We start from the raw sequence: 27,262 nt of genomic DNA, 5'->3' as shown, positions 1-27,262 counted from the left end.
CCGGCGGCCCCTCCCCCGGCGGCGGTCTCGGCGGGCAGACCTCGCGGCTGATCGGGCCGGCGCGGGCCTGGGCACAGGTGAGTGGCCGGGGTCGGGGTCGGGGTCGGGGTCGGGGCGGGAGGCCGGGGTCGGGGCGGGAGGCCGGGGCCGGGGCGGGGGCTCGAGATGGCTCCGCGGCGGCCTTTGTGCGGCTCGGAGGCCGGGCGGGCGCCGCCATACGACCCGGAGACCCCGAGGGCCTGACCCTGGCGCCCTGCCTCCCCCGTCCCCGCGCCCCCGGCCCCCTCCCGCCCCCGTCCCCGCGCCCCCGACGCCCTGCCGTCCCCGCGCCCCCGTCCCCGCGCCCCCGACGCCCTGCCGTCCCCGCGCCCCCGTCCCCGCGCTCCCGACGCTCTGCCGCGCCCGCGCCGCCGTCCCCGCGCCCCCGACTCCCTGCCGTTCCCGCGCCCCCGTCCCCGCGCTCCCGACGCTCTGCCGCGCCCGCGCCCCCGTCCCCGCGCCCCCGGCGCCCTGCCGTTCCCGCGCCCCCGTCCCCACGCCCCCGGCGCCCCGCCGTCCCCGCGCCCCCGCGCCCCCGTCCCCGCGCCCCCGGCACCCTGCCGCCCCCGTCCCCGCGCCCCCGGCGCCCTGCCGCCCGCGACCCCGGCGCCCCGACGCCCCGCCGTCCCCGACGCGCTGGCGTCCCTGCGCCCCCGACGCCCTGCCGTCCCCGCGCCCCCGACGCCCTGCCGTCCCCGCGGCCCCGACGCCCTGCCGTCCCCGCGCCTCCGTCCCTGCGCCCCCGACGCCTTGCCGTCCCCGCGCCCCCGACGCCTCGCCGTCCCCGCTGCGTTCCCCATCCCTGCGGCGCCGGGAGAGCCGGTCCCCTGCCTCGGTGGGACTTTGGGAGAGCCCCGTGGCTGCCGACCGCGCCCCCCGAGGAGGGCGCCCGCGGGGACCGGCAGCCCGGGGCGCCTGGTGGTGACCTTCCCGACGTGCGGGGGTCCGGAGCGCGCGCGACGAGCTTGCGGCAGCGCCGTTGGCGCCTCCCCTGCCCCTGAGTCATCAGCCTTGTGGGAATACCTTTGTGGGCCACGGCCCTAACTTGCCCTGTTTTTTACCATTTTAAATCAAAAAGCGATGCTCTTTCTTAGTCAGTTGGTGGCTTAAAAAAACAAAAAGTGGATTTATTTGGCCGCTTGGGAAGAGGTTGCCTCGCAGAGAAGCCCAAACGCCCGCTTAACCTTTGGTTTGGAAAAGCTGACTGCAGGCTACTTCCAGGCCCTGAGTTGTTGGGAGAGGGAAGAACCTACCCTACGCAAAGGTGCAGGTAGGGTAGGTTCTTCCCTCTCCCAACCCAGGGCCTGGAAGTAGCCTGCAGTCAGCCCCTGTCAGGCCCAAGCCGAAGACCAGCGGGAGTGTCCACTCAGCCTGGAACCTCTTGTCTCCAACTTGAATTTATAGCCCAGAGGAGAAAGCTCTTAGCAGCCCCGGTCTCACTCAGCCATCCATCCTACAGCCTGTTCTTCCTTCTGTACTTATGTTCATCTGCCAGTCTGTCTGCCCATCCTTGCATCCATCCCCTCATCCATCTGCCTGCCTGTCCATCTATCTGTCCATCTATTTGTCCCTCTTCCTTCCCACCCACCCATCCATTCACCCACCTATCCATGCATTTTGGCTGTATGCCGTCCTCGAGATTTCACTCCTATATTTCATTCCTGGCACAGTAAGGGAGTGTGTAAAAAAAAAAAAAAAGCCGTTGCCAGCGATGGAACGCTTGAATGTCATTTTAGGGCCTCTTATTAAAACTGGGCTTTGCTCTTAAGAACGCCACTTTCCAAAAAGGCAGGGCCTGGAACACCTTTCTCTGGAGCCCTGATAGGCTGGCTGTTGGCCTGGTCAGTGTTCAGTTAATTCTTTTCCTTATTTATTATTATTTTTTGTCTTAATTGCTTTTAAAAGGAGCATTCTAAGTACATTTTGCAGTGGTTTCTGCCCCCCACCCCGCGGCAGTAGACCCAGCTTCTCTTTAAGCTTGTCCAGGGACTTCAGGAAGCAAGTGCTGCCAGCCTTAGGTGGTTTAAAGGCAGCGCTCTGCCTCTCCCCTTGCGGTCTAGTCTAAGCCGCCCAGTCAGATGGAGGCTCACCGTGGGGAGGGAAGCAAATGTGGGAAGATGATTCCCAGGACTCGGGTAGGTAAGTCCGCTGAGCCTCCGTGAGCCTCTTAGGCCATCCTAGTGCACTCATGGGGTGGATGTGGAAAAACACCGGCAACAAGCTTCATTCTTGAGTTTTAAAAGCTTGCTGTGTCCAAAACAGATGGCCAGGGAAAGTCCAAATAGAGGGTTTTTCGGTTGCATTTTCTCTCCTGGTGGTGTTTGTGTTGGGTGCACAGGACAACAGGACTAAGTTACATTTTTTTCATAGGAGCCACAGGGCAAAACTGCCCATTTACAAAATTTAGTTTTTTATAAACTTTTTTTGCTGCTATGCACACAGTTACAGTTTATTATAGCTTTAAAGGAAACAGGCTGGAATCAGCCAAGGGAAAAGGTGGATAGAGCAGAGTCCAGGAAAGCCCCAAACAGCAAATGTGGAGCTCCCAGCCGGTCTCCCCCTCTGGAGTTGTGAAGAGCATTGCTCTCCTAGCAGTGGTGTGTGACAGTATGCCTAGAGTATTGCCAACCGTGGAAGCTCACCTAAGCCTTGGTGTCCAGAGCTATTATTGGGCCTCTGTCATGTAGGCACGCTTGACTGTCCGTGTGACTGATCTCAGTCTCCAGACCCTTTGGAAGTGGTGTGGTACTACCTGACCTAAAGTGCCCACAACAAATCACATTGTTGGACTAGCCGTTGTGACCAGTCCCTACTCTAAATTACATTGTTTGATTACCTAATATGACTCAAGGACCCAGGCAAACAAAGATAAAACAGGCATGACATTCACAGACGCTTAGGGCAAAGCCCAGATTTGAGAAAAGTTAACTTTCTTACCACACAGAATGATAATGGCTAAATTCAGTATAGTAGTTATCTCTGTGTTTGAGGGTAGCTGCTGTGCTTGGGGATGGTGGTGCACAACAGGGAGGGTTTTAAATTTTAAGCTGGATGGTAGTATATGCTCTTGTTAGACCGTTTTTATACTTTCCTGTGTCTGAAACATTTCACAATATTAAAAATTTTAGCATTTATGTAAAATATATATGTGTATTATATATAAATGGAGCCCTGGTGGTACAGTGGTTAAGAACTCGGCTGCTAGCCAAAAGATCGGCAGTTCAAATCCACCAGCCCGCCCTTGGAAACCCTGTGGGGCTGTTCTACCCTGTCTTATAGGGTCGCTGTGAGTCAGAATTGATTCAGTGGTAATGGGTTTGTTTACCTATTTTTTGGTATGTATTTTTTTTTTTTATTCATTTGTGTCTAATCATGACTGTATTATATACAAATATGTAGGTATACATATGTGTATATTTGTATATAACACAGTCATAAGTAGACACAAATGAATAGAACAAGGATCTGAAAAGATCCATAATAATCTGTTACAAGTATTTACCTATGGGTAGTGCCATGGTTAAGGAGCCAGCTGGTGCAATGGGTGAGCATTCAGCTGCTAACCAAAAGGTTGGTGGTTTGAACCCACCAGTGGCTCTGCAGGAGAAAAACTAGCTCCCGGAAAGATTACAGTTTGGGGAACTCTATGGGGCAGTTCTGCCCTGCCCTGTAGGGTCCCTATGAGTCAGAATCAACACAGTGGCACAAAACTGCAGTGCAGTGATTAGGGTAAAGGAGAAGTAGGGTTTCCCGTTTTTATTCTGTACACTCGGGTATTATTTGACATATGTGTCTGCGTTCATATATTACATGGCTGAATAAACTTTTTTTTTTTTTTTTTTTTTGATAAAAAGCTATTTTTTACAAGGTGACTTTGCTTTTGGTCGCCATGTTTCTTCCTGGCGTGGTGCCTCTTTCCCACTTTTGGTCGCCATGTTTCTTCCTGGCGTGGTGCCTCTTTCCCCCTTTGGTCGCCATGTTTCTTCCTGGCGTGGTGCCTCTTTACCACTTTTTTTTTTTTTTAATTGTGCTTTAGGTGAAAGGTTACAGCTCAAGTTAGTTTCTCATACAAAAATTTATACGTACGTTGTTATGTGACCCTAGTTGCTGTCCCTGTACTGTGACCACACATTCCTTGGGTTTCCCGTGTCCATTCAACCAGCTCTTATCCACGTCTGCCCTCTCATCTTGCCTTTGGGTGAGAGCTGCCCATTTAGTCTCACGTATCTGTTGAACTAAGAAGTACACTTTTTACAAGTATTTTATGCCTTCTTTGTCTGAAGAGTTGGCTTCAGGAATGGTTTTAATTCTGGGTTAACAGTCTGGGGCCGTGGCTTCTGGGGTTCCTCCAGTCTCAGAACATTAAGTCTGGTCTTACTAGAATTTGAGCTCTGCACCCCGCTTTTCTCCTGCGCCATCAGGGACTGTCTGTTGTGTTCCCTGTCAGGGCCATCATTAGTAGTAGCTAGGTACCATCTAGTTCTGGTCTCAGGCTGATGGAGTCTCTGATTTATGTGTCCCCTTTTGTCTCTTGGGCTAATATTTTCCTTCTGTTTTTGGTATTCGTCATTCTTCTTTGCTCCAAGGGGGGGTGGGACCAATTGATGCATCTTAGGTGGCAGCTAGTGTTTAAGACCCCAGACACCACTCACCAAAGTGGGACACAGAACATTTTCTTAATAAACTTTGTGATGCCAGTTGACCTAGATGTCCTCTGAAACCATGGTCCCCAGACCCCCGTCCCTGCTATTCTGTCCCTCGAAGTGTTTGGTTGTGTTCAGGAAACTTCTTAGCTTTCGGTTTAGTCCAGTTGTGCTGAATTACCCTCTATTGTATGCTGTCCTTCCTTTCACCTAAGATGATTCTTGTCTACCGTCTAGCTAGTGAATGCTCCTCTCCCTCCCTTCCCACCCTCGTAACCATCAAAGAATGTTTTCTTCTCTGTTTGAACTGTTTCTCCGTTTCTTGTAATAGTGGTCTTATACAATATTTGTTCTTTTGCAACTGACTAATTTCACTCAGCATAATGCCTTCCAGGTGCCTCCATGTTATGAAATGTTTCACAGATCCCTCACTGTTCTTTATCGATGCGTAGTATTCCATTGTGTGAATATACCATAATTCATCCATTCATCCGTCGATGGGCACCTTGTTTGCTTCCATCTTTTTGCTGTTGTAAACAGTGCTGCAGTAAACATGGGTGTGCATATATCTGTTCGTGTAAAGGCTTTTATTTCTCTAGGATATATTCCAAGGAGTGGGATTGCTGCATCGTATGGTAGTTCTATTTCTATCTTTTTAAGGAAGCACCAAATCGATTTCCAAAGTGGTTGTACCATTTTACATTCCCACCAGCAATGTAGAAGTGTTCCAGTCTCTGCAGCATTTTTTTGTGTTTTTTTCGATTAATGCTAGCCTTTTTGAGGTGAGATGGTATTTGATTGTAGTTTTGATTTGCATTTCTCTAATGGCTAATGATTGTGAACATTTCCTCATGTATCTGTTAGCTGGATGAATGTCGTCTTTGGTGAAGTGGCTGTTCATATCCTTTGCCCATTTTTTAATTGGGTTTTTTGTCTTTTTGTGGTTGAAGTTTTGCAGTATATTGAGATTAGACCCTGATCGGATATGTTGTAGCCAAAGATTTTTCCCCAGTCTGTAAGTTGTCTTTTTCCTCCAGTGATGAAGTCTTTTGATGAGTATAAGGGGCTTGATTTTTAGGAGTTCCCAGTAATCTAGTTTCTCTTCTAGTATTTGTGTATTATTATGTTTTGTATTCTGTATTATGACTCTTAGTGTTGTCTGTATTTTTTTTTCCATGATCTTTATTGTTTTAGATTTAGGTCTTTGATCCATTTTGAATTCATTTTTGTGCATGGAGTGAGGTATGGGTTTTCATTTTTTTTGCAGATGGATAACCAGTTATGCCAGTACCATTTGTTAGAAGGACTGTCTTTTCCCCGTTTAACAGACTTTAGGCCTTCGTCAAATATCAGCCGCTCGTAAAACAAAAACAAAAACCAAACCCACTGCCGTTGGGTCAATTCCGTCTCATAGCGACCCTATAGGACAGAGTAGAACTGCCCCGTAGAGTTTCCAAGGAGAGCCTGGCGGATTTGAACTGCCGACCTTTTTGGTTAGCAGCCATAGCACTTCACCACTACGCCACCAGGGTGTCCATCAGCTGCTCATAGGTGGTTGAATTTACATCTAGATTCTCAATTCTGTTCCTTTGGTCTATGTATGTGTTGTTGTACCAGAACTAGGCTGTTTGGACTACCGTGGCAGTACAATAGGTTCTAAAATCAGATAGTGTAAGGCCTCCCACTTTGTTCTTTTTCAGTAATGCTTTACTTTTCTGGGGCCTCTTCCCTTTCCATGTGAAGTTGGTGATTTGTTTCTCCATCTCACTAAAAAATGCCATTGGAATTTGGGTCGGGATTGCATTGTATCTGTAGATCACTTTGTGTAGAACTGACGTTTTCTCAATGTTGAGGCTTCCTATCCATGAGCAAGGTATGTTTTTCCACTTACATGGGTCTTTCTTGGTTTCTTGCAGTAGTGTCTTGTAGTTTTCTTTGTATAGGTCTTCTACGTCCCTCGTTAAGTTTATTCCTAAGTATTTTATTTTCTTAGGGGCTACTGTAAATGGTATTGATTTGGTGATTCCTTCTTTGAAGTTCTTTTCGTTGGTGTAGAGCTGATTTTGTACATTTATCTCGTGTCGTGATACTTTGCTGAAATCTTCTATTAGTTCCAGTAGTTGTCTTGTGGATTCTTTGGGGTGTTCTGTGTATAAGATCATATCCTCTGCAAACAGGAATACTTTTACTTCTTCCTTACCAATTTGGATGCCCTGTATTTCTTTATCTTCCCTAATTGCTCTGGCTAGGACCTTCACCACAATGTTGAATAAGAGTGGTGATAAAGGGCATTCTTGTCTGGTTCCCGTTCTCAAGGGGCATGCTTTCAGAATCTCTCCATTAAGGATGATATTGGCTGTTGGCTTTGTATAAATGTCCTTTATTATGTTGAGGAATTTCCCTTCTATTCCTATTTTGCTGAGTTTTTTTTTTTATCATGCATGGGTGTTGGACTTTGTCAAATGCTTTTTCTGCATCAATTGATAAGATCATGTGGTTCTTGTCTTTTGTTTTATTTATGTGGTGGATTACATTAATTGTTTTTCTAATGTTGAACCATCCCTGCATTCCTGGTATGAATCCCACTTGGTCATGGTGAATTGTCTTTTTTATGTTGTTGAATTCTATTGGCTAGAATTTTGTTGAGGATTTTTGCATCTATGTTCATGAAGGATATAGGTCTGTAATTTTCTTTTCTTGTGGTGTCTTTACCTGGTTTTGGTATCAGGGATATGGTGGCTTCATAGAATGAGTTTGGGAGTATTCCGTCCTTTTCTATGCTCTGAAATACCTTAGTAGTAGTGGTGTTAACTCTTCCGTGAAAGTTGGATAGAGCTCTGCAGTGAAGCTGTCAGGGCCAGGGCTTTTTTTTGTTGAGAGTTTTTTTAATTACCTTTTCAATCTCTTTTGTTACAGATTTATTTAGTTGTTTTACCTCTGTTTGTGTTAGTTTAGATAGGTAGTGTGTTTCTAGAAATTTGTCAATTTCCTCTAGGTTTTCAAATTTGCTGGAGTACAGTTTTTCATAGTACTTTGTTATGATTTCTTTTAATTTCGGTTGGGTCTGTTGTGATATCACCCATCTCATTTTTTATTTGGGTTATTTCCTTCCTTTCCTGTTTTTTTGGCAGTTTGGTCAATGGTTTACGGATTTTTTGATCTTTTCAAAGAACCAGCTTTTGGTCTTATTAACTCTTTCAGTTGTTTTTCTATTCTCTATTTCATTTAATTCTGCTCTAATTTTTGTTATTTTCTTTCTTCTGGTGCCTGAGGGCTGCTTTTGCTGCTCTCTTTCTGCTTGTTCGAGTTGTGGGGTTAATGTTTTGGTTTTGGCCCTTTCTTCTTTTTGTATGTGTGCATTTATTTCTATAAACTGACCTCTCAGCACTGCTTTTGCTGTGTCCCCAAGGTTCTGGTAGGATGTGTTTTCATTCTCATTTGATTCTGTGAATTTCTTTATTCTGTCCTTAATTTCTTCTATAACCCTGTAGTTTTTGAGCAAGGTGTTGCTCAGTTTACACTTATTTGTTTTTATCCTTGCCTTATAAACCTTTATACAACTGCTTTGTATTTCAAGTCTTAGCATATTTTATAATTAAAATGGAGATCAGAATAAAAAGTCGCTTTCTTTTTTGGAAGAGTAAATGTTTTGTCTCGGGAAGTCTCGTATGAAGTTTCCCTCAAGTGCCTTTGGAGCATAGTTCCAAGCAAAAGAAAGTGCCAGAATTTCATTCCAAGTAGCAAAAGTACTTGAAAGTAATAGTAATTATTCATGAGGAATTTCAGACCAGCCCAAGAGTTAGATAACGAACTTCCATGTGCCCATCACTGACTCAGCACTGTGCAAGGTTTTACTGTGCTTGCTCCATCTTTCCCTGTTCTTTGATCTGTGGCTGCTAACCAAAAGGTTGGCAGTTCAAATCCACCAGGCGCTCCTTGGAAACCCTATGGGGCAGTTCTTCTCTGTCCTACAGGGTTGTTATGAGTCAGAATCGACTCAATGGCAGTGGGTTTTTTGGGTTTTTTTTGTCAAGCGTTTCAAAGCGGACCTAATTATGTTACGGAAATTGGAATTGAGGCTGTGGACCCACTTCTGGAGGTGGTGGTGGCTAGAGGTCCAGCCATGATGGTGGCCAGGACTCAGGTCGAGATTGGGGCTGGCCCAGCCATCCCAGCCGTATGGTCTCAGAATCTGGCCAGGACTGTGCTGGAATCTTCTGTTCCCCACCCTGGGGGACTGCTGGGCCATATACACAGTAAGACATATGCCAGTTCAGCGACTTCTACTCGTACAATTCCGTGGCAGTGATCCATTCTTCAAGTCGTGAAACCATTCTCGCTCTTCTTTTCCAAACCATTCCACCACCACAAACTTAAACTCACTGTACCTGAGCAGACCCTCCCTCTTCCTTCCACCCCAGTAACCACTAATAATTTTGGTTTCTGTATGTTTGCTTCTTTCATATAAGTGAGATCATCCAGAATTTGTTCTTTTGTGACTGACTTATTTTGCTCAGCATGATGTTTTCATGGTTCGTCCATGTTGTGGCCTACGTAAGGACTTCATTTCTCTTTATGGCTGAGTGAGACTCCATTGTGTGTATGTACGAAACCCAAACCCAAACCCATTCTCATCGAGTCGATGCCGACCCATAGCGACTCTATAGGACAGAGTAGAACTGCCCCTTGGAGTTTCCAAGGAGCGCCTGGTGGCTTCGAAGTGCCGACCTTTTTGGTTAGCAGCCGTGGCTTGTAGCCACTACACCACCAGGGTATGTAGTAGACCACATTTTGTTTATCCGTCATCTGTTGATGGGCATTGTGGTTGTTTTCCACCTTTTGGCTGCAGCGAACATTAGTGTACAGGATTCCGTTTGTGTTCTTGCCTTCACTTCTGGGTATATAAACCAGTGATTTTTGAACTAGTAATTTACAAAAAAAAAACCAAGCTAAAAAAAAAATGCATATTTTATTATCAGAAGCACGCACTGCCATCAAGTTGATTCTGACTCAGCGGCCCTGTAGGACAGAGTAGAACTGCCCCATAGAATTTCCAAGGCCGGAAGTCTTCGCAGAAGCAGGCTGCCACGTCTTTTTCCCGTGGAGTAGCTGGTGGGTTTGAACTGCTGACCTTTTGGTTAGTAACCCGACCATCCAGTGCTGTCGAGTCGATTCCAACTCATAGCGACCCTATAGGCCGGAGTAGAACTGTCCCATAGAGTTTCCAAGGAGCGCCTGGCAGATTCAAACTGCCAACATTTTGGTTAGTAACTAAGTGCTTTAACCGTTGTGCCACCAGGGCTCCTCTTTTATTATTGGAAGTGAAATATTTTTGTGTGTTTTGGTGGTAAATGCTTACTTTGATTTAAGATAGTTGGTAAGCTGGCATGTGTGGGACATCCTGCAGAAATGCTGAAGACTTGGGCCACACTGACAAGTGTAGGGAAATCAGCTGTGACGCTTAGTACTTTGTAACTTCCTCTTTTAAAATGATTAATGACCCACAGGAGGTTCCCCAGAAATGTGTGGGAAGGCCCCAGGCAGGTCCCCGTACCTGCTTCTCCCAGCACTGGCCTCTCACAGAACTTAGGGTAGAGCCTGCCCTGGGGGGTGTGTGTAGTCCTCTGTACTTGTAGCACACGTGTGGCTTCATGGCATCACCACAGTCAGGTACAGAACTGTCCTGTCAGCACAGAGGTCACCCACCCAGCCCTGCCCTCATCCCTGACCCCTGGCAGCCACCGATGCTGTGGACACGGAGTCACGTCTGTAACCGCTGGGGACTGTTTCACTCGGCATGGCTCCCTTGAGACCCACCCACGTTGCTGTGTGTCAATCATTCATCCCTTTTTTGCTGAGTAGCACCCAGGGTGTGGATGGACCACAGTTTGTTCACCATTCACACACTGAAGGAAGGATACCTGGGTAGTTTCCAGTCTGGGGCTGTTAGGGATAGAGCTGCCGTAACATCTGGGCACACGTTTTTGCCAGGACTTGAGAGGTGTTTTTTTTTTTGAGAGGTGAGCCCTGTGACAGTGTGGAGACTCAGCGGGTGGGGGCTTTGTCCGTGTCTGAGGGTGGGGCTGGTGGGAGGCCAGCGGTGGAGGAGGCTCCGGGAGGGTGGGGGCAGCAGGGTGGGTCTTCTTCCCTGCAGGCCTTTCCCTTCCTGGTCCCTGGGCCGAGTGCGGGATCACCCTTTGCCCCCAGTTCTAACGCAGCACTTGGAAACATGATGTCCAGCAGTCAGCAGCAGCCTACGCGCTTCTTAACAGAAATCCTAAAATTTGCATATTTAAGATTCCACTTTTATGAATAAAAATTATTTAAAATAAACATGGTAGCTGTATTTCAAACATGAAAGGAGAGAAGCTTATGGGTCACTGCTTTGCTTTTTCCTTTCTGTTCTAGAAGGAGCCCTGGTAGCTCAGTGGTTAAGAACTCGGCTGTTAACCAAAAGGTTGGCAGTTTGAACCCAACAACTGCTCCTTGGAAACCCTGTGGGGCAGATCTACTCTGTCCTGTAGGGTCGTTGTGAATCAGAATCAACTTGATGGCAACAGGTTTTTGTTTTTGTTCTTTCCTGTTCTAGAAAGGTCCTCCTTGGGCTACTGGAAGCAGGGCCAACCTGCTGGCCAGTGGGTCCCTGAGTTAGCTCGTGTAATCCTCCAGCCGCACACCAGGTAAGAAACTAAAGCCCTCACTCCTGTCTGCTTTGTTGTTCTCACCCCTAAGGTTTCCCAACTTAGAATTGTTTCAAAAGAACAGTCTCCACTTTTTACATCTGAGGACAGATATGTCGCTGGTAAGTCCCCTAGTGAAGTGGGCTCAACCGTGCCGCACACATGGGAGTGACCTCACGTGCCAGGAGCTGGCCCTCACCTGAGCCAGCAGCTGAGAGCCCTTCTCTGGAACTGTCCAGTAGGGGGCACCTGGCATCTGGAGGGAGTAGGGACAGCCATGGGCCAGGTGAGGCACTTGGATGGGAAAGGGCTGCTGCTTGGGCAGAGGTGAGCAGCGTAGACCACCAGATGGACAGACAGGGATGGCTGGACGGACAGCTAGACGGCCAGGGGATATGTCAGGAAGCCTGCAGGACACGCTGAGGGCCTGGATTTTGTGGTGAGGATGACTGTGGTGTGGGTCCAAATCCATGTTTGTGGAGTCACGTGCCTTTCTTCGGTTCATTTGTCTTGACTTACACCTTAGGGGGAATGGTTCACATGTGCACTCTGAAATTCCTAATAGTTATCAGATAGCACGGGGCCTGTTTTTATGGCTGCCCATTCAAAGGGGGAAACCCTGGTAGCATAGTGGCTAAGAGCTACGACTGCTAACTGAAAGGTTGGCAGTTCAAATCTACCAGGCACTCCCTGGAAACCCTATGGGGCAGTTCTCCTCTGTCTCTGTAGGGTCGCTAGGAGTCGGAATCGACTCAACGGCAATGGTTTTTTTTTTTTATTCAAAGGTGCTTAAAGGTAGATGTGTGTGTCAAACCTGAAAAAAACAGTTTGAAGGTCACATGATTGTAGTCCAGGACATCTGGTATAATTAGACTTTGTCATTGCCTCATCAGATGGGACCTTTTTTTTCTCTTGAAGCACTGTCGCTCCTCTGGAGTAACTGCTGGGGCCAAACCTTGGCCGTCACCGTGTCTGCTGGTGCACTGCCACCTTAGTCTCAGCCGCTGGCCCCTCGTGAAAGTGCTCACAGGGCCTGAAGAGGGCTGACAGCCCAGGGCCTTTACTCGGGGCATCTGTGTCGGTGGGCCTGGTGGCAGAGCAGCCGTGGTGGGACTCCAGCCCTCAGCACCTGGCGCCCCTAGCAGGGCCTCCCTGGCTGTCTTAGTTATCCAGTGCCACTGTGACAAATACCATAAGTGAGTGGCTTTTCACAAACAGAATTTACTTTCTCACAGTTTAGGAGGCTAGATGTCCAAATTCAGGGTGCCAGCTTTAGGGGAAACGTTCTTTGTTGGCTCTGGAGAAAGGTCTTTGTCTCTGAGCTCCTGGTCCTTGGTGATCTTCACGTGGCTTGGTGTCTCTGTTCCCCCATCTGCTTCTATTGCTTTCTTTTTTTTTTTTTTTTTAATAACTTTTATTAAGCTTCAAGTGAACGTTTACAAATCCAATCAGTCTGTCACATATAAGTTTACATACATCTCACTCCCTACTCCCACTTACTCTCCCCCTCTTGAGTCAGCCCTTTCAGTCTCTCCTTTCTTGACAATTTTGTCTGCTTCCTTCTCTCTCTATCCTCCCATCCCCCCTCCAGACAAGAGTTGCCAACACAATCTCAAGTGTCCACCTGATATAATTAGCTCACTCTTCATCAGCGTCTCTCTCCCACCCGCTGACCAGTCCCTTTCATGTCTGATGAGTTGTCTTCGGGGATGGTTCCTGTCCTGTGTCAACAGAAGGTCTGGGGAGCATGGCCGCCAGGATTCCTCCAGTCTCAGTCAGACCATTAAGTTTGGTCTTTTTATGAGAATTTGGGGTCTGCATCCCACTGATCTCCTGCTCCCTCAGGGGTCCTCTGCTGTGCTCCCTGTCAGGGCAGTCATCGATTGTGGCCGGGCACCAACTAGTTCTTCTGGTCTCAGGATGATGTAGGTCTCTGGTTCATGTGGCCCTTTCTGTCTCTTGGGCTCTTAGTTGTCGTGTGGCCTTGGTGTTCTTCATTTTCCTTTGCTCCAGGTGGGTTGAGACCAATTGCTGCATCTTAGATGGCCGCTTGTTAGCATTTAAGACCCCAGACGCCACATTTCAAAGTGGGATGCAGAATGATTTCATAATAGAATTATTTTGCCAATTGACTTAGAAGTCCCCTCAAACCATGTTCCCCAGACCCCCGCGCTTGCTCCGCTGAGCTTTGAAGCATTCATTTTATCCCGGAAACTTCTTTGCTTTTGGTCCAGTCCAATTGAGCTGACCTTCCATGTATTGAGTGTTGTCTTTCCCTTCACCTAAAGCAGTTCTTATCTACTGATTAATCAATAAAAAACCCTCTCCCACCCTCCCTCCCTCCCCCCCTCGTAACCACAAAAGTATGTGTTCTTCTCAGGTTTACTATTTCTCAAGATCTTATAATAGTGGTCTTATACAATATTTGTCCTTTTGCCTCTGACTAATTTCGCTCAGCATAATGGCTTCCAGGTTTCTCCATGTTATGAAATGTTTCAGAGATTCGTCACTGTTCTTTATCGATGCGTAGTATTCCATTGTGTGGATATACCACAATTTATTTACCCATTCATCCGTTGATGGACACTTTGGTTGCTTCCATCTTTTTGCTATTGTAAACAGAGCTGCAATAAACATGGGTGTGCATATATCTGTTTGTATGAAGGCTCTTGTATCCCTAGGGTATATTCCGAGGAGTGGGATTTCTGGGTTGTATGGTAGTTCTATTTCTAACTGTTTAAGATAACGCCAGATAGATTTCCAAAGTGGTTGTACCATTTTACATTCCCACCAGCAGTGTATGAGAGTTCCAATCTCTCCGCAGCCTCTCCAGCATTTATTATTTTGTGTTTTTTAGATTAATGCCAGCCTTGCTGGTGTGAGATGGAATCTCATCGTAGTTTTAATTTGCATTTCTCTAATGGCTAATGATCGAGAGCATTTTCTCATGTATCTGTTGGCTGCCTGAATATCTTCTTTAGTGAAATGTGTGTTCATATCCTTTGCCCACTTCTTGATTGGGTTGTTTGTCTTTTTGTGGTTGAGTTTTGACAGAATCATGTAGATTTTAGAGATCAGGTGCTGGTTGGAGATGTCATAGCTGAAAATTCTTTCCCAATCTGTAGGTGGTCTTTTTATTCTTTTGGTGAAGTCTTTAGATGAGCATAGGTGTTTGATTTTTAGGAGCTCCCAGTTATCGGGTTTCTCTTCATCATTTTTGGTAATGTTTTGTATTCTGTTCATACCTTGTATTAGGGCTCCTAGGGTTGTCCCAATTTTTTCTTCCATGATCTTTATCGTTTTAGTCTTTATGTTTAGGTCTTTGATCCACTTGGAGTTAGTTTTTGTGCATGGTGTGAGGTATGGGTCCTGTTTCATTTTTTTGCAAATGGATATCCAGTTATGCCAGCACCATTTGTTAAAAAGGCTATCTTTTCCCCAGTTAATTGACACTGATCCTTTGTCAAATATCAGCTGCTCATACGTGGATGGATCTATGTCTGGGTTCTCAATTCTGTTCCATTGGTCTATGTGCCTGTTGTTGTACCAGTACCAGGCTGTTTTGACTACTGTGGCTGTATAATAGGTTCTGAAGTCAGGTAAGGTGAGGCCTCCCACTTTCTTCTTCTTTTTCAGTAGTGCTTTGCTTATCCGGGGCTTCTTTCCCTTCCATATGAAGTTGGTGATTTGTTTCTCTATCCCTTTAAAATATGACATTGGAATTTGGATCGGAAGTGCGTTAAATGTATAGATGGCTTTTGGTAGAATAGACATTTTTACTATGTTAAGTCTTCCTATCCATGAGCAAGGTATGTTTTTCCACTTAAGTATGTCCTTTTGAATTTCTTGTAGTAGAGCTTTGTAGTTTTCTTTGTATAGGTCTTTTACATCCTTGGTAAGATTTATTCCTAAGTATCTTATCTTCTTGGGGGCTACTGTGAATGGTATTGATTTGGTTATTTCCTCTTCAGTGTTCTTTTTGTTGATGTAGAGGAATCCAAGTGATTTTTGTATGTTTATTTTATAACCTGAGACTCTGCCAAACTCTTCTATTAGTTTCAGTAGTTTTCTGGAGGATTCCTTAGGGTTTTCTGTGTATATAATCATGTCATCTGCAAATAGTGATAACTTTACTTCTTCCTTGCCAATCCGGATACCTTTTATTTCTTTGTCTAGCCTAATTGCCCTGGCTAAGACTTCCAGCACGATGTTGAATAAGAGCGGTGATAAAGGGCATCCTTGTCTGGTTCCCGTTCTCAAGGGAAATGCTTTCAGGTTCTCTCCGTTTAGAGTGATATTGGCTGTTGGCTTTGCATAGATGCCCTTTATTATGTTGAGGAATTTTCCTTCAATTCCTATTTTGGTAAGAGTTTTTATCATGAATGGGTGTTGGACTTTGTCAAATGCCTTTTCTGCATCAATTGATAAGATCATGTGGTTTTTGTCTTTTGTTTTATTTATATGGTGGATTACATTAATGGTTTTTCTGATATTAAACCATCCCTGCATACCTGGTATAAATCCCACTTGATCATGGTGAATTATTTTTTTGATGTGTTGTTGGATTCTATTGGCTAGAATTTTGTTGAGGATTTTTGCATCAATGTTCATGAGGGATATAGGTCTATAATTTTCTTTTTTTGTAATGTCTTTACCTGGTTTTGGTATCAGGGAGATGGTGGCTTCATAGAATGAGTCGGGTAGTATTCCGTCATTTTCTATGCTTTGGAATACCTTTAGTAGTAGTGGTGTTAACTCTTCTCTGAAAGTTTGGTAGAACTCTGCAGTGAAGCCGTCCGGGCCAGGGCTTTTTTTTGTTGGGAGTTTTTTGATTACCGTTTCAATCTCTTTTTTTGTTATGGGTCTATTTAGTTGTTCTACTTCTGAATGTGTTAGTTTAGGTAGGTAGTGTTTTTCCAGGAATTCATCCATTTCTTCTAGGTTTTCAAATTTGTTAGAGTACAATTTTTCATAATAATCTGAAATGATTCTTTTAATTTCATTTGGTTCTGTTGTGATGTGGTCCTTCTCATTTCTTATTCGGGTTATTTGTTTCCTTTCCTGTGTTTCTTTAGTCAGTCTAGCCAATGGTTTATCAATTTTGTTAATTTTTTCAAAGAACCAGCTTTTGGCTTTGTTAATTCTTTCGATTGTTTTTCTGTTCTCTAATTCATTTAGTTCAGCTCTAATTTTTATTATTTGTTTTCTTCTGGTGCCTAATGGATTCTTTTGTTGCTCACTTTCTATTTGTTCAAGTTGTAGGGACAGTTCTCTGATTTTGGCTCTTTCTTCTTTTTGTATGTGTGCATTTATTGATATAAATTGGCCTCTGAGCACTGCTTTTGCTGTGTCCCAGAGGTTTTGATAGGAAGTATTTTCATTCTCGTTGCTTTCTAAGAATTTCCTTATTCCCTCCTTGATGTCTTCTATAACCCAGTCTTTTTTCAGGAGGGTATTGTTCATTTTCCAAGTATTTGATTTCTTTTCCCTAGTTTTTCTGTTATTGATCTCTAGTTTTATTGCCTTGTGGTCTGAGAAGATGCTTTGTAATATTTCGATGTTTTGGACTCTGCAAAGGTTTGTTTTATGACCTAATATGTGGTCTATTCTAGAGAATGTTCCATGTGCGCTAGAAAAAAATGTATACTTTGCAGCAGTTGGGTGGAGAGTTCTGTATAAGTCAATGAGGTCAAGTTGGTTGATTGTTGTAATTAGATCTTCCGTGTCTCTGTTGAGCTTCTTACTGGATGTCCTGTCCTTCTCCGAAAGTGGTGTGTTGAAGTCTCCTACTATAATTGTGGAGGTATCTATCTCGCTTTTCAATTCTGTTAAAATTTGATTTATGTATCTTGCAGCCCTGTCATTGGGTGCGTAAATATTTAATATGGTTATGTCTTCCTGATCAATTGTCCCTTTTATCATTATATAGTGTCCTTCTTTATCCTTTGTGGTGGATTTAAGTCTAAAGTCTATTTTGTCAGAAATTAATATTGCTACTCTTCTTTTTTGCTTATTGTTTGCTTGATATATTTTTTTCCACCCTTTGAGTTTTAGTTTGTTTGTGTCTCTAAGTCTAAGGTGTGTCTCTTGTAGGCAGCATATAGATGGATCGTGTTTCTTTATCCAGTCTGTGACTCTCTGTCTCTTTATTGGTGCATTTAGTCCATTTACATTCAGGGTAATTATAGATAAATAAGTTTTTAGTGCTGTCATTTTGATGCCTTTTTATGTGTGTTGTTGACAATTTCATTTTTCCACATACTTTTTTGTGCTGAGGCATTTTTCTTAGTAAATTGTGAGATCCTCATTTTCATAGTGCTTGACTTTATGTTAGTTGAGTCGTTACGTTTTTCTTGGCTTTTATCTTGAGTTATAGAGTTGTTATACCTTTTTGTGGTTACCTTATTATTTACCCCTATTTTTCTAAGTAAAAACCTAACTTGTATTGTTCTATATCGCCTTGTATCACTCTCCATATGGCAGTTCAATGCCTCCTGTATTTAGTCCCTCTTTTTGATTATTGTGATCTTTTACCTATTGACTTCCATGATTCCCTGTTATGTGTATTTTTTTTTTTTAATTAATCTTAATTTGTTTGTTTTTGTGATTTCCCTATTTGAGTTGATATCAGGACGTTCTGTTTTGTGACCTTGTGTTGTGGTGATATTTGATATTATTGGTTCTCTGACCAAACAATATCCTTTAGTATTTCTTGTAGCTTTGGTTTGGTTTTTGCAAATTCTCTAAACTTGTGTTTGTCTGTAAATATCTTAATTTCGCCTTCATATTTCAGAGAGAGTTTTGCTGGGTATATGATCCTTGGCTGGCAGTTTTTCTCCTTCAGTGTTCTGTATATGTCGTCCCATTCCCTTCTTGCCTGCATGGTTTCTGCTGAGTAGTCAGAACATATTCTTATTGATTCTCCCTTGAAGGAAACCTTTCTTTTCTCCCTGGCTGCTTTTAAAATTTTCTGTTTATCTTTGGTTTTGGTGAGTTTGATGATAATATGTCTTGGTGTTTTTCTTTTTGTATCAATCTTAAATGGGGTTCGATGAGCATCTTGGATAGCTATCCTTTCGTTCTATTGCTTTCTTGTTTAAGGTCTTATATCTCAAAATGTACCCTAATCCTGCCTCATTAACATAATAAGCATGACCTAATCCTCACTGGGAAACCCTGGTCGCATAGTGGTTAAGTGCTAGGACTGCTAACCAACAGGTCAGCAGTTCGAATCCGCCACGTGCTCCTTGGAAACCCTGTGGGGCAGTTCTACTTTGTCCTTTAGGGTCACTATGAGTCAGAATTGACTAGATGCAGTGGGTTTGGTTTGGCTTAATCCTCTTTGACAAAACCTAAGCCTACCTCATTAACAAAACAACACAGCCCATTCACAAATGAGGTTATACCCACAGGCGGAGATTAGGCTTTACAACACATAATTTTAAAGGAGACACAATTCCATATGTAACACTGGCCATGAGCTCGGGTTTGCTGCTGGGCCGTGCATTGGACAGGTACCTTCATAACAGTGCCAGTCGGTCCTCCAGCTGGGGCTCTAGGTACCCCCTCCCCATGCTTGCTTCAGATAGTCTGGGTTGAGGCCCAGGAATGTGCATTTTCAGCCAGCACCACCGTGCTCTGAGTCCCGCTCTGAGAGACAGCACCTCTGTTAGCTGCATCCTGTCACACAGCACTGGCCAGGAGGCAGCCCCCTAGAGAGGTGTGAAAGGGGCAGAGGCAGTGAGCTGAGGCCGAGTTTGTGCAAGCTGATCCCAGACTGGAGGTTTCGGGGCTGGCAGAATTGGACCTAACGTTGCGGTAAAGCAGAGGGCACCTGTTCAAACCTTTGCACACTGGAGACGTGAACGTGAAAGACGTTTGAGACCAACACGCTGGGGTGGCTGTGTCAGCTGACTGTCCTCCCGGGAAGGGATCCGGTTCATTTCTCTTTTTTAATGAAAAAAGTATACAGCGTAGAGATCTGTAGTTGGTAAAACTACTGGCTGATTTGACTGTGTTTGCACTACAGATGTGTGCACAGTTAGATCACTGTTCTGAGGGGGACGTCTGTCCTCCTGCCTCACCTGCTCGGCTCCGCCTCCAGGGTCTGGGCCTTTGCCATGGATGATCTCTCTTTCTTCTCTCTCCCTGATGGGTGATGACTAGGATTGGGGGAGAGCGTCTGAACTACACTAAGTGGCCTCTTGCTTGGTTTCAACAGGCAAAATGTTTGGAAGAGGACTAAAGAGAAAGTGTTTTGACAACGAGGTGGAGGCGGATGGGCCCCCGGCCGGCGTTCGGGCTGTCGCCTCTTATGACCTGCAGCGGCAGTCGCTCCTGGACATGTCCCTGGTGAAGCTGCAGCTGTGCCACATGCTGGTGGAGCCGAACCTCTGCCGCTCAGTCCTCATTGCCAACACTGTGCGGCAGATTCAGGAGGAGATGACCCAGGACGGGACTTGGCGCGTGGTGGCCCCACAGGGTGCGGGGCTGGCGCCGCTCGACCGCCTCGTCTCCACAGACATCCTGTGCCGATCAGCACAGGAGCAGGAGCATGGGAAGCCTGGTCCTGAGGACAGCACCTTCCCCAAAGGCTTCAAAGATGACCAGGCTCCAGACCTGACCTGTGATGCCCCCTCAGTCACGGCAGCACAGGCACCGGAACACCCTCCCAGCAGCGTCTGGGACCTGGACAGCTCCCAAGAAAACAGAGGAAGCTTCCAGAAGTCACTGGATCAGATATTTGAGACCCTGGAAAGTAAAAACCCCAGCTCCGTGGAGGACCTCTTTTCGGATGTCGACAGCTCCTACTATGACCTTGACACAGTGCTGACGGGCATGATGGGCAGCTCCAGGGCTGGCCCCTGTGACACGCTTGAGGGCTTCACGCCCCTGGCCCCTGCGCCCCCTGGCCCTGGCTGCAAGGCTGACCTGGGCGAGCTCGACCACATCGTGGAGATCCTGGTGGAGACCTGAGACAGGGTCCGACCGAGTGTGTGAGCCCACCTCCAGATTGCCCCACAGGTGTGTTTGCACCCCAGTAGCAACACCTGGAGCGCTCGGCTCTGTGAGGGGTCTTCCCAACACGCTGCAGCCGCTCGGTTAGGTTAGGAGAATGTTCTGGGACAGCTTGTCGTTGGCAGGCTGCAGGCCTCCACCCTGGTCTAGTCCCTTTTCACCCGTAGCAGGGCAGAGGCTGAGCGCAGTGGGCACCAGGCGTCATCCTCAAGCCTGCTTTATTTCTGGGCCATTTGTGGAATCCCTACTGCCTGGACCCCGCCCCTTCTCTATCCCAGCTGCAGCCCCTGCAGAGGACAGGAGCCGCTGGCCGCACCCAACCTCATTAGTTAGATAGGTGGATTTTTTAAAATTAAGTTTTATATGTTTTGGGCAATATTTTGTCTTAAGATATATTTTTAAACTTTTTATACTTGTTATCTGTTTAGATTTTTCAGCTATTTTCTTAAAAGTATATTTTTCTATAATTGTCCTGCTGCTGTATTAGAAACCCCACAGCCTCAGCAATGGCAGTTGGCGTACTTCATTTTTTTAAGGTTTAAAGGTTTTTTACGAGCTCCACACCTCCACTCAGCCAACCATGTAACAATATCACGATATTTCTTTGATGTATGTGTGCATCTCCCATCATGCCTGTCACAATCGGTATTGACTGTGTGTGCTTCCCCATCATGCTTGTCACAGTTATTGACCCATGTGTGCTTCCCCATCATGTGTGTCACAGTCGGTATTGACTGTGCTTCCCCATCATGTGTGTCAGTTGGTATTGACCATGTGTGCTTCCCCATCATGCGTGTCACAGTGTTGACCGTGCTTGCTTCCCCATCACATGTGTCACAGCTGGTGTCAACTGTGTGTGCTTCCCCATCATGTGTGTCACAGTTGGTAGTGACCTGTGTGTGCTTCCCCATCATGCCTGTCACAGTTGGTATTGACTGTGCTTCCCCATCATGTGTGTCACAGTCGGTATTGACCGTGTGTGCTTCCCCATCACGTGTGTCACAGCTGGTGTCAACTGCCCTTCCCCATCATGCATGTCACAGTGTCCACCCTGTGTGCTTCCCCGTCACGCGTGTCACAGTCGGAGTCGACCATGTGTGCGTCCCCATCACGTGTCACAGTCGGAGTCAATCGTGTGTGTCTCCATCACGCGTGTCACAGTCGGAATCAACCATGTGTGCTTCCCCATCACGCATGTCAGAGTCGACCGTGTGTGTGTCCCCATCACGTGTGTCACAGTCAGTCTCGACCATGTGTGCATCTCCATCATACGTGTCACAGTCGGAGTCGACCATGTGTGCATCTCCATCATACGTGTCACAGTCGGAGTCAACCATGTGTGCTTCTCCATCACGCATGTCACAGGCAGAGTTGACACCTGTGTTCTCCTGAGTGTCCTTGGGAGGCTATGAAACTTCCTGTAGATTGTGGAGGGTCTTATTTGTGCCTATTTATATGTAATGCCACTGAGAGGACTGTCTGTCATTGAAGGCAAAAGTGGAATGTTTGTTTACTTGGGAATCCTGGCCGCTGGCTGCTGGCTGCTCTTCGAGATCTTATTCCTGGAGGGCCCCGTCCTGCCCACGGCTGACCCTGTGCTGAGGGTGCCCCCACCCACCGTCCTGCTCCATGTGGGGACTGTGCACTCGTAGAGTGTCCTCAGCCAGCCTGGCCACGGAGGACTCATGCTTGCTGAGTTGACACGTGCCCGTGCCCCAGGGAGTGAAAATGCCCAGGTTTACTGCATCAGACTGGTGCTGGGACCAAACTTAATAACTAAAGTTAAGCCTGGAATTGAAGAGGCTCAGATCCATGTGTGTGTGGGCCTCTAGTCTAGAGGGCAAATGGGTGGTGGGGGTGGATGGACTCACCCTGGACGTGAGCTGGGGTGCACCTTCTGAGTCCCCCTGCCGGTTGACAAGGACTACTCCCCGGCCCACATATGGACGTTTCCTGTTTCTCACACGCATTCTGCCCTGCCCACCCCTTAGCCGAAAAAGCTGTTTTCCTTTGTGCATATGGCCGTTCTTTAATATCGGTGATGTAAACGCTTAACGTTAATTAAAAGTATTTGACAAACAAAAGAAGCTCTGCATTGATTGTCTGCCGTGTGCTGACCCCGGAGAGGATCTTTCCAGTTCAGCTGTGTTGTGTAACAGTTAGTTACTCTGCTGAGGGGAAGAAGAATCACTGCATGAGTTAAAGGGCAGTGGGGTTCTCTTTACTTTCCTGACCACACGGGGCTCCAGAGCTGAGCTCCCCTGGGCCTTGTTCAGCACCCCTGCACCCCCTCCCCTGTTCCTGGAGCAGAAGACCTGAGCGGGGACACGCTTCACGCTGATGAGGCCAGGTCCCGTGAGAGCTTGTGGTGGGGCTGGGTGGCACGCTGCAAAGCGAGGGGCTGCAGAGTGGGCAGCCCTGGGGGGACCGAAAAGGTGCTCTGGTTGTCTGCGCTTCTGTGAAAGAAATGCTGGTCTCACCGTCCATCGATGGCTTCCTTCTGACTGGAAGGTTTTCCTCATGGAGAAGAATTGGAAGTGTTTGTACCAGTGAACCTGAAGCAGTATTCTGTACTTTATGGCAGTTAGGTCATTTTAAAACCACATCTGCTCAGTTTCAGAGATAGCTACAATGTATATTCTTTTTTTCACGTTATCAGTTTTATTGGAAAAATCGTCGAAATTTGGCAGATTATTTGAAGGATTGGTATATAGTTGAATTTGCAAACGAAATTCTGTTACATATAAAATAAACATTTCTTAATGTTTTTCATTTTCTAGACAGATCCCTGATTGGTCTCCATTTCACTGTTGTAACATTTCTGTTTGTAACGGACTGGCTCTCCTGTGCTTCCCAGGAAGAGTTCTTGATACCAGATCGTTTCCTCAGCGTCAGGTTTGTGTCTCTTAGCAGCCTGGCTGCAGGGGCGACGGTAGAGGTGCGGAGAGCGGAAAATAGGGACTGTGACTTACAAAAGCGGTGGCTTTAGGATCCTGATAAGGAAAAGGGGTATCATGCCTCTGTTTAAGGACCCACATAGACCTGTGTGATGGGCCTGACAAGCTAATCGACACTGAAGGTAGCTGGATTCCTGTCTGCAGTCCCCCTTGGCGAGGCCGGGTGCCCGGGTGGTGGCTCCTTTGTAGAGCGGGTGTCCACCAGCCTACCACTGTGGGCACAGAGAGCTGGGGAGCAGTGCCTGAGACAAACTTTAGTCATGCCCAACAGTAATGCCCAACAAAAGTGGGTGTTGGGGAGGATGACTAGATTCATTTAAGGAGCTGTCAGAAGGTGCTGGTGGAGCCAACTGTGGGGTGAGGGGGTGATGTCTGTACCTCCCCAGCCCCTCCACCGCCCTCCCATGGCCACACATGTCAGATGATGGCGGAGCTGGTCCCATGCTAGCAGTCTCAATATCTAGGGCTATTGCCTTCATGAGGTCTGTCAAAATTTGTGTCCAGGGATTCTAGAAATTTCCATCTGCAGCAAGTGTGCTAGGTCCTTCCCAGGATTTCACTTCCTGAGTGAGGTGGCTTGCAGGGCAGCAGTCGGTGGTGGTTACAGGGGAAATGTCCCTGTTCTCTTCTGCGTGCTCTGCTCGTGGGGGTGTTTTGACAAGACCCTACAAATAACACCCTAAAACATGCCTGGAGGCCTTGCACAGTACACCATCCTCAGTCTGCTCAGTGTTGTCAAGAGGCACGGAGGGGAGGGGGCAGGGAGGTGTGGATTTCTAGGAGTTAGGTTAACAAGGATAAGCCTCTGTGACCCTGTCAGGACTGGTGAGTGGTGGTCTCAAAGATCTAACTGCGAATGAAGCCCAACTGAGATGCCGACCCCCCCATCAACCCCCGCTGGCTGGGCAGCACTGCCCTTCATCAGATTGCCCTTCTGAGGCAGATTCCTGGGGCCTCACGGGACCTGACCCCCATCTGCACTGGTGTTGGGCTTGTGGGAGACAAACCCTCAGTTCTAAGGCTGCCCACCGCCTGGTGCCAGTCCTTGTGGTCTTCTGCCTCGTGGAGGTTGGGCCATCTGGGGCCAGAGGGGACTTGGCGAGCTTGCACGGGTCAGTCTCCTGCAAATGGAGGTGGTCAGTCCTTCTTGGGTCCCTTGGGCTTGGCCACGTCCCACTGAGGACCCCAGGACCTCGGTGGCACCCACTCCGGAGTGCCCACAGAAAGTTGGAACCTGTCACAGTTCTTTCAGTTTGCTGCCTGAAGTTAGAAAAACCAGTGGATTGGCGGTCAGGATTAGCTGAAAGCTCCAGGAAGCCTGTGACAGAGGGGCCCGAGACTGGGGTTGGACCCCCCTCTGTTATGAATCTTTTAAATATACGGAGAAGAGCCTCAACCCTGATGGTACCTTCAGCAGCTAACAGCGTCCTGGCCTTCACTTTCCTCTCACCACGTACCCCAATTTTACTTTTCCTGGGATGTTTTAAAGCAAGTCACAGCCATCTTTGATTTTACCTGTTTCTGAATGGACCTAAGTGTCTGCACGTACAGCCTGTATGAAACGTGACCATATGCCACTGTCACATCCAGAAAATTCAGTCCCCACTTGCCGTCCACGTTTCCCGCAAAGTATCCACAAGGCTTGTTACGCATTGTTGGGCTGAAGAGCAAAGCCAGGATCACACATTTGGTTGATGATAAAATGGATTTTCCTAAATAAATGTTGGCTTCTTTTGAGGAAGCTGGTGAAGGTGTTTTCCGCAGAAGAATGAAGAGCTGTGTGCAAGCTGAGAGAAGGCGGCCCCTGGACAAGTGGCCAGAAGCCTGGGAGCGGCCAGCAGCTGCCCGCTGGGTCCCCAGAGGACCAGACAGCCTTGGGGTGCTAGGCAACTAGGTGGCTGCCTGCTCCTGCATCTGCCAGGAGGCCTCCCCTACAATGTTGTTGTTAGGTGCCATTGAATCAGTTCCAACTCATAGCAACCCTGTGTACAAAAGAACGAAACACTTCCTGGTCCTGCATTGTCCTCACAGTTGTTTGCTTGAGCCCATTGTTGCAGCCACTGTGTCAATCCATCTTTTTGAGGGTCTTCCTATTTTTCACTGACCCCTCTACTTTACCAAGCGTGATGTCCTTCCAGGGACTGGTCCCTCCTGATAACATGTCCAAAGTATGGGGAACATAGTCTCTCCATCCTTGCTTCTAAGGAGCATTCTGGCTATACTTCTTGCAAAACAGGTTTGTTTGTTCTTCTGCAGTCTATGGTATATTCAGTATTCTTTGCCAACACCATAATTCAAAGGCATCAATTCTTTGGTCTTCCTTATTCATTGTCCGGCTTTCGCATGCGTATGAGGTGATTGAAAACACCATTCCTTGAGTCAGGCACACCTCAGTCCTTAAAGAGACATCTTTGCTCTTTAACACTTTAAAGAGATCTTTTGCGGCAGGTTTGCCCAGTGAAATGCATTGGTTGATTTCTCGACTGCTGCTTCCATGGGCGTTGTTTATGGATCCAAGTAAAACCAAATCCTTCGCAACTTCAATCTTTTCTCCATTTATCATGACGGTGCTTATTGGTCCAATTGTGAGGATTTTTGTTTCTTATGTTAATCCATACTGAAGGCTGTAGGCTTTGATCTTCATCAATAAGTGCTTCAAGTCTTCTTCCCTTTCAACAAGCAAGGTTGTGCCCTCTGCATATCAAAGGCCGTTAATGAGTCTTCCTCTAATGTGGATGCCATGTTCTTCGTATAGTCCAGCTTCTCTGATTATTTGCTGAGCATACGGATTGAATAAGTATGGCGAAAGGATACAACTCTCACCTTTCCTGACTTTAAACCACACAGTATTCCCTTGTTCTGTTTGAATGACTGCCTTTTGATCTATGCACAGGTTCTTCATGAGCATAATTAAGTGTTCTGGAATTCCCATTCTTCATAATGTTATCAATAATTTTTTTATGATCCACACAGTCAAATGCCTTTGCATCGTCAGTAAAACACAGGTGAACATTTTTCTGGTATTCTCTGCTTTCAGCCAAGATCCGACATCAGTGATACCCTTTGGTCCACGTCCTCCTCTGAATCCAGCTAGGACTTCTGGCAGTTCCATGCTGACGTATTGCTGCAACCACTTTTGAATGATCTCCAGCAAAAGTTTACCTGTGTGTGATATTGATGATATTGTTTAATACTTTCTGCATTCTTTTCCATCACCTTTCTTTGAAATGGGCACAAACATGGGTCTCCTCCAGTTGGTTGGCCAGGGGGCTGCCTTCCAAATTTCTTGGCGTAGAGGAATGAGTGCTTCCAGGGCTGCATCTGTTTGTTGAAACATCTCAGTTGGTATTCTGTCAATTCCTGAAGCCTTGCTTTTCACCAATGCCTTCAGTGCAGCTTAGACTTCTTCAGTACCGTCCGTTCTTGATCATATACTACCTCCTGAAATGGTTGAACGTCAACCAATTCTTTTTGGTTCAGTGATTCTGTGTGTTCCTTCCGTCTTCTTTTGATACTTCTGGTGTTGTGTAATATTTTCCTCATAGAATCCTTCAGTATCGTAACTCAAGGCTTGACTTTTTTCTTTAGTTCTTTCAGCTTGAGAAATGTCATGTGTGTTCTTCCCTTTTGGTTTTCTATCTCCAGCTCTTTGAACATGTAATTATAATACTTTGTCTTCTCAAGCCTTCCTTTGAAATCTTCTGTTCAACTCTTTTACTTCATCATTTCTTCCTTTTGCTTTAGCTACTCTACGTTCAAGAGCAAGTTTCAGTCTCTTCTGACATCCATTTTGATCTTTTCCTGCTGTCTTGCATTTTAATGACCTCTTTCTTTGTGTAAGATGTCCTTGATGTCATTCCACAGCTTGTCTGGTCTTCAGTCATTAGTGTTCAATGCGTCAAATCTATTCTTGAGATAGTCTGTC

At 46.5% G+C, this 27,262-nt stretch overlaps 1 protein-coding gene across 2 annotated transcripts; it reads left to right on the top strand.

The window, feature by feature from the left end:
• CDCA4 (cell division cycle associated 4) lies at positions 1-22,926 on the top strand. Of its 2 annotated transcripts, XM_049898495.1 has the most exons (3): positions 1-77; positions 11,272-11,362; positions 19,584-22,926. In XM_049898495.1, the coding sequence occupies exon 3, from the start codon at positions 19,589-19,591 to the stop codon at positions 20,336-20,338; it is 750 nt and encodes a 249-aa protein (XP_049754452.1). In that variant the 5' UTR covers positions 1-77; positions 11,272-11,362; positions 19,584-19,588; the 3' UTR covers positions 20,339-22,926. The 2 variants fall into 2 exon arrangements, with proteins under 2 accessions (XP_049754452.1, XP_049754453.1); XM_049898496.1 differs by lacking the exon at positions 11,272-11,362 and having other exon boundaries at positions 22-77.
• Positions 22,927-27,262: the final 4,336 nt, after the last annotated feature.

Source organism: Elephas maximus, chromosome 10, assembly GCF_024166365.1.
Source record: "Elephas maximus indicus isolate mEleMax1 chromosome 10, mEleMax1 primary haplotype, whole genome shotgun sequence".
Taxonomy (NCBI): Eukaryota; Metazoa; Chordata; class Mammalia; order Proboscidea; family Elephantidae; genus Elephas; species Elephas maximus.
The sequence above is the reverse complement of the archived record's forward strand: the minus strand, read 5'-3'. Positions and strand labels throughout refer to the sequence as shown.

Coding starts and splice junctions, on each gene's coding strand:
- CDCA4 (XM_049898495.1), top strand. CDS start 19,589: ATGTTTGGAAGAGGACTAAAGAGAAAGTGTTTTGACAACGAGGTGGAG.